Raw genomic sequence first — 3,622 nt, 5'->3', positions numbered from 1 at the left:
AATGGATCGGGTTTGGTTGGACCTTCGATCCTAATCTGACACTATTTCTGGATGAAAGTTCCTAAAATAAGAATTGGAGATGTCATTGCATGGAATCCATTATCAATAACCGCTCTAAGTAGGTTCATGTTATTCGGCTTGTCATCACTTTTTTGTTGTTTAAATCCATTATTTATGTGGGCTTTGGTCTGCCAACAAGATCTGTGGATTTAAGCTAAGCTTAAATGTTGCTTAAATTTGTGCATATATAGCAATCTTACAAATACTTTTGCACCAAAACAGTAGAGGAAATAGGCTATATTGGTCCTCCAATTCTTTGAAGTTACTCAAATTTCCAAATATTCCACGAACTTTCAGAAATAACCAAGAACTCTTTGTTATCAAAAAATAAAATAAAATGTGTGCATTGGGTTCCTGATATTTTTTCTTGCGTTTCGGCTTCCAGAAATGCAAGACATCATTAACCAGTCCCCTTGCATAACAATCTTCTTCAGACGCATATTCTCCAGTCTATGTACGTTAGCTTGTCACAAATGAGTCAGAGTGCTTGTGGTGTTCACTAAATATGTTTCATCCAGAAAATGGTAAGAACAAGATTATCCAAAATCACAAAGTTCATTGATCAACTTACAAAGCCTTAGAAATAACTCAACATTCTACCACCATACTGACCCAAGTCATGGATGTAAGAGTTTTCTCTTCATGCAAAACTCACCAATAGTCACCACAGGAACATGACCCATCCTTGAAATGGTGAAACCGGCTCACATCCCTCACCACAATCTCCCTTCCAACAATTTTAGATATAAACTTCGTCGCAATGTGGCAATCTGAGCACACCCGGAGGTTCTTTGTCACCCGAATCGACGTCGCAGGAGGTGTGCTGATGATTCCGAAAGCTATAGCGAGCCGCTCGCTGTGCCCGCAAAGCATGTGCCTCTTCTGCTCTTCCTCTACATCATGCAGCACATCCTCTGTGTTGGGAACATATCCCTCGAGCTCCACCAGTTCAGAAAGAACAGCCAATGTGTCTTGGATTGCTTCATAGTCAGGGTGGGATTTATCGTCAGCGACAAAAGCATGCACTGCATTCTTCACCTCAACCCAGCTGCAAGCTGGTATCTTCTTGATCCCCTTGCCCCTCATTGTAATCCTCAGCTTTGCAGCAGCATTCCATCTACCGGCAGCCGAGTAGATGTTCGACATCAGTACATATGCTCCCATGTTCTCTGGTTCAATTTTGAAAATTTTGTCCGAGACCTTTTCCGCCAATTCGATGTTTCGATGAACTCTGCAAGCACTCAACAATGTGGCTCATATGCTAGCTGTCTGTTTCACTTTCATGCTAGAGATGAACGTTGGCAAATCCTGTGAAACAAAAGGCAGGAAGCATACCTGAATTCGCCATGGATCGCAATTACGTGTAGATAATTCGGCGTTCTCCTCAGCCGGTCGACGCCAACAATGAGCCCAGGCCTTAGGTCGACGGTGAGCAGGACCCTTCCACGATATCAGAATGTGGAATTGTTTTGGCAGGATAGTTGCAACGATTAACTCATCATCTTCATAGCCTCCTAACCCCTTTATATAATGGGAGAATAAGGCAGTTACGTGAATGTGATCCCTCCACATTCACGTAACACCCACCCACTAACCCCATTATGTGGCCACTAAAGTGACCTACTAATGACTGTCAAACCGGGTCACACTGTGGGTTGGACCCTTAACCCATAATGCCCAACATTCTCCCACTTGACTCATTGACACCAAAAAGTGTACTAAATAGAGGTGTATATCGTTATCTCGATTTAATTCTTCATGTGGGTTCACATGCCACCCTTTATCACAAGGATGAATCATATGAGTCATAGATATGAACATTCATTTATGAAATATCATATTCCCATGTACTACACTACAATTCACTTTCAGTGCTTAAGCATGTAGAAAATTATCTTTATGAATAGGTTGGTCTCTCACCTATTCTATTGGTCCTTTAATATTGTTATTCTGTTATTCTCTCTAACCCATATGAGAGATTCTTTATGCAAAATCAATAATAACACAAAACCTTAGAAAATAAAAAACATAAACACAAATGTGATTACATAATGTATTGTCATACATTAGAAGAAATTAAAAACACCCATCCCCTTTACATGTTGGGAATACAATCCCGGTGCTAGCCCTTTAGTAAGGGGATCCGTAGTCATTTCCTTCGTCCCAATTGTATCAATACATACCAGATGATTATCAGTCATTTCTTTAACAACAAAATATTTTAACTCCATGTGTCGACACGATGTTGAGCTCTTATTGTTATTTGAAAAAAACACGGCTGCTTCATTATCACAAATGATCTTTAGTGGTCTCTCAATAGAGTCCATTATACTAAGACTCATAATGAAGTTTCTTATCCAAATGGCCTGTGATGAAGTCTCGTATAGAGTAATAAATTCTGCATCCATGGTATGAGCAGCAGTGGTAGACTGTTTTTCACTTCTCCATGAGACAGCACCACCCGTTAGAAAGAAAATGTATCTAGTAGTGGATTTTCTACTGTCAATACACCCTCTTAAATCCGCATCAGAGTATTCAATGACCTCTAGGTGGTCAGCTTTCCTGTAGGTCAACATATAGTCATTCATTTCTTGTAAACAACGCATAACCTTCTTCGCTACTTTCAAATGCGCAATGCCTGGATTTAACTGATATCTACCAAGCATTCCCACAGCAAATGTTATATCTGATCGAATGCAGGTCTAGCGCGTACTGCAAACTCCCAACTGCTGAAGCATATGGGACATCATACATCTGAGCCTTTGCAATATCATCCTGAGGACAGTCCTTTAAGCTCAATTTATCCCCTTTCAGTATAGGTGCCGAACAAGAAGAACAATTCTCCATCCCATATCTTTTAAGAACCTTAAGGATATAGGATTTCTGAGAGAGGTCAAGGACACCCTTAGTTCTGTTATGACGGATCTCAATTCCAAGAACATAAGTGGCCTCACCCATGTCTTTCATATCAAAATGAGAGGAAAGAAAATCTTTTGTTTCATGTAATAGACTCAAATCATTAGTTGCAAGAAGAATATCGTCAACATATAAAACCAAAATTATGAACTTACTCTCACTAGTCTTAATGTAAATACACTGATCAACAATGTTTTCAGTGAATCCAAAGTTCATTATTACCTGATTGAACTTCTTATACTACTGACGGGAGGCCTGTTTAAGTCCATAAATTGACTTATTCAATTTGCAAACTAAGTTATTCGAGTCATCTATACTGAAACGAGGAGGTTGTTGCATGTATACCTCCTCATCCAGATCCTCATTCAGGAAGGCAGTTTTCATATCCATCTGATGCAGCTCTAAATCAAAATGAGTTACGAGGGCCATGATTATCCTCAATGATTCCTTAGTTGAGACAGGAGAAAAAGTCTTATTATAATCAATGCCCTCTATCTGTGAAACCTTTTGCAACAAGCCTAGCCTTATACCTCTCCACATGACCTTTAGAGTCTGTTTTGGTTTTATAAACTCATTTACAACCAACAAATCTAACTCTATCAGGTCAAGGTACAAGATCCCACACTTGGTTCTTTGTCATATAGTC

General features: G+C 39.6%; 1 protein-coding gene across 1 annotated transcript; it reads right to left on the bottom strand.

The window, feature by feature from the left end:
• Window positions 1–711: 711 nt before the first annotated feature.
• On the bottom strand, window positions 712–1,224 carry LOC149813969 (putative pentatricopeptide repeat-containing protein At3g23330). Its single transcript, XM_089991238.1, has one exon. It carries the CDS (start codon window positions 1,222–1,224, stop codon window positions 712–714), a length of 513 nt encoding a protein of 170 aa, XP_089847364.1.
• Window positions 1,225–3,622: the final 2,398 nt, after the last annotated feature.

The sequence above is a fragment of the Nuphar pumila genome, chromosome 16, assembly GCF_984573655.1.
Source record: "Nuphar pumila chromosome 16, dmNupPumi1.hap1.1, whole genome shotgun sequence".
Taxonomy (NCBI): domain Eukaryota; kingdom Viridiplantae; phylum Streptophyta; class Magnoliopsida; order Nymphaeales; family Nymphaeaceae; genus Nuphar; species Nuphar pumila.
The sequence above is the reverse complement of the archived record's forward strand: the minus strand, read 5'-3'. Positions and strand labels throughout refer to the sequence as shown.

Excerpts from the sequence above, each read along its gene's own strand:
- LOC149813969 (XM_089991238.1), bottom strand. The coding sequence starts at position 1,224 with ATGGGAGCATATGTACTGATGTCGAACATCTACTCGGCTGCCGGTAGA.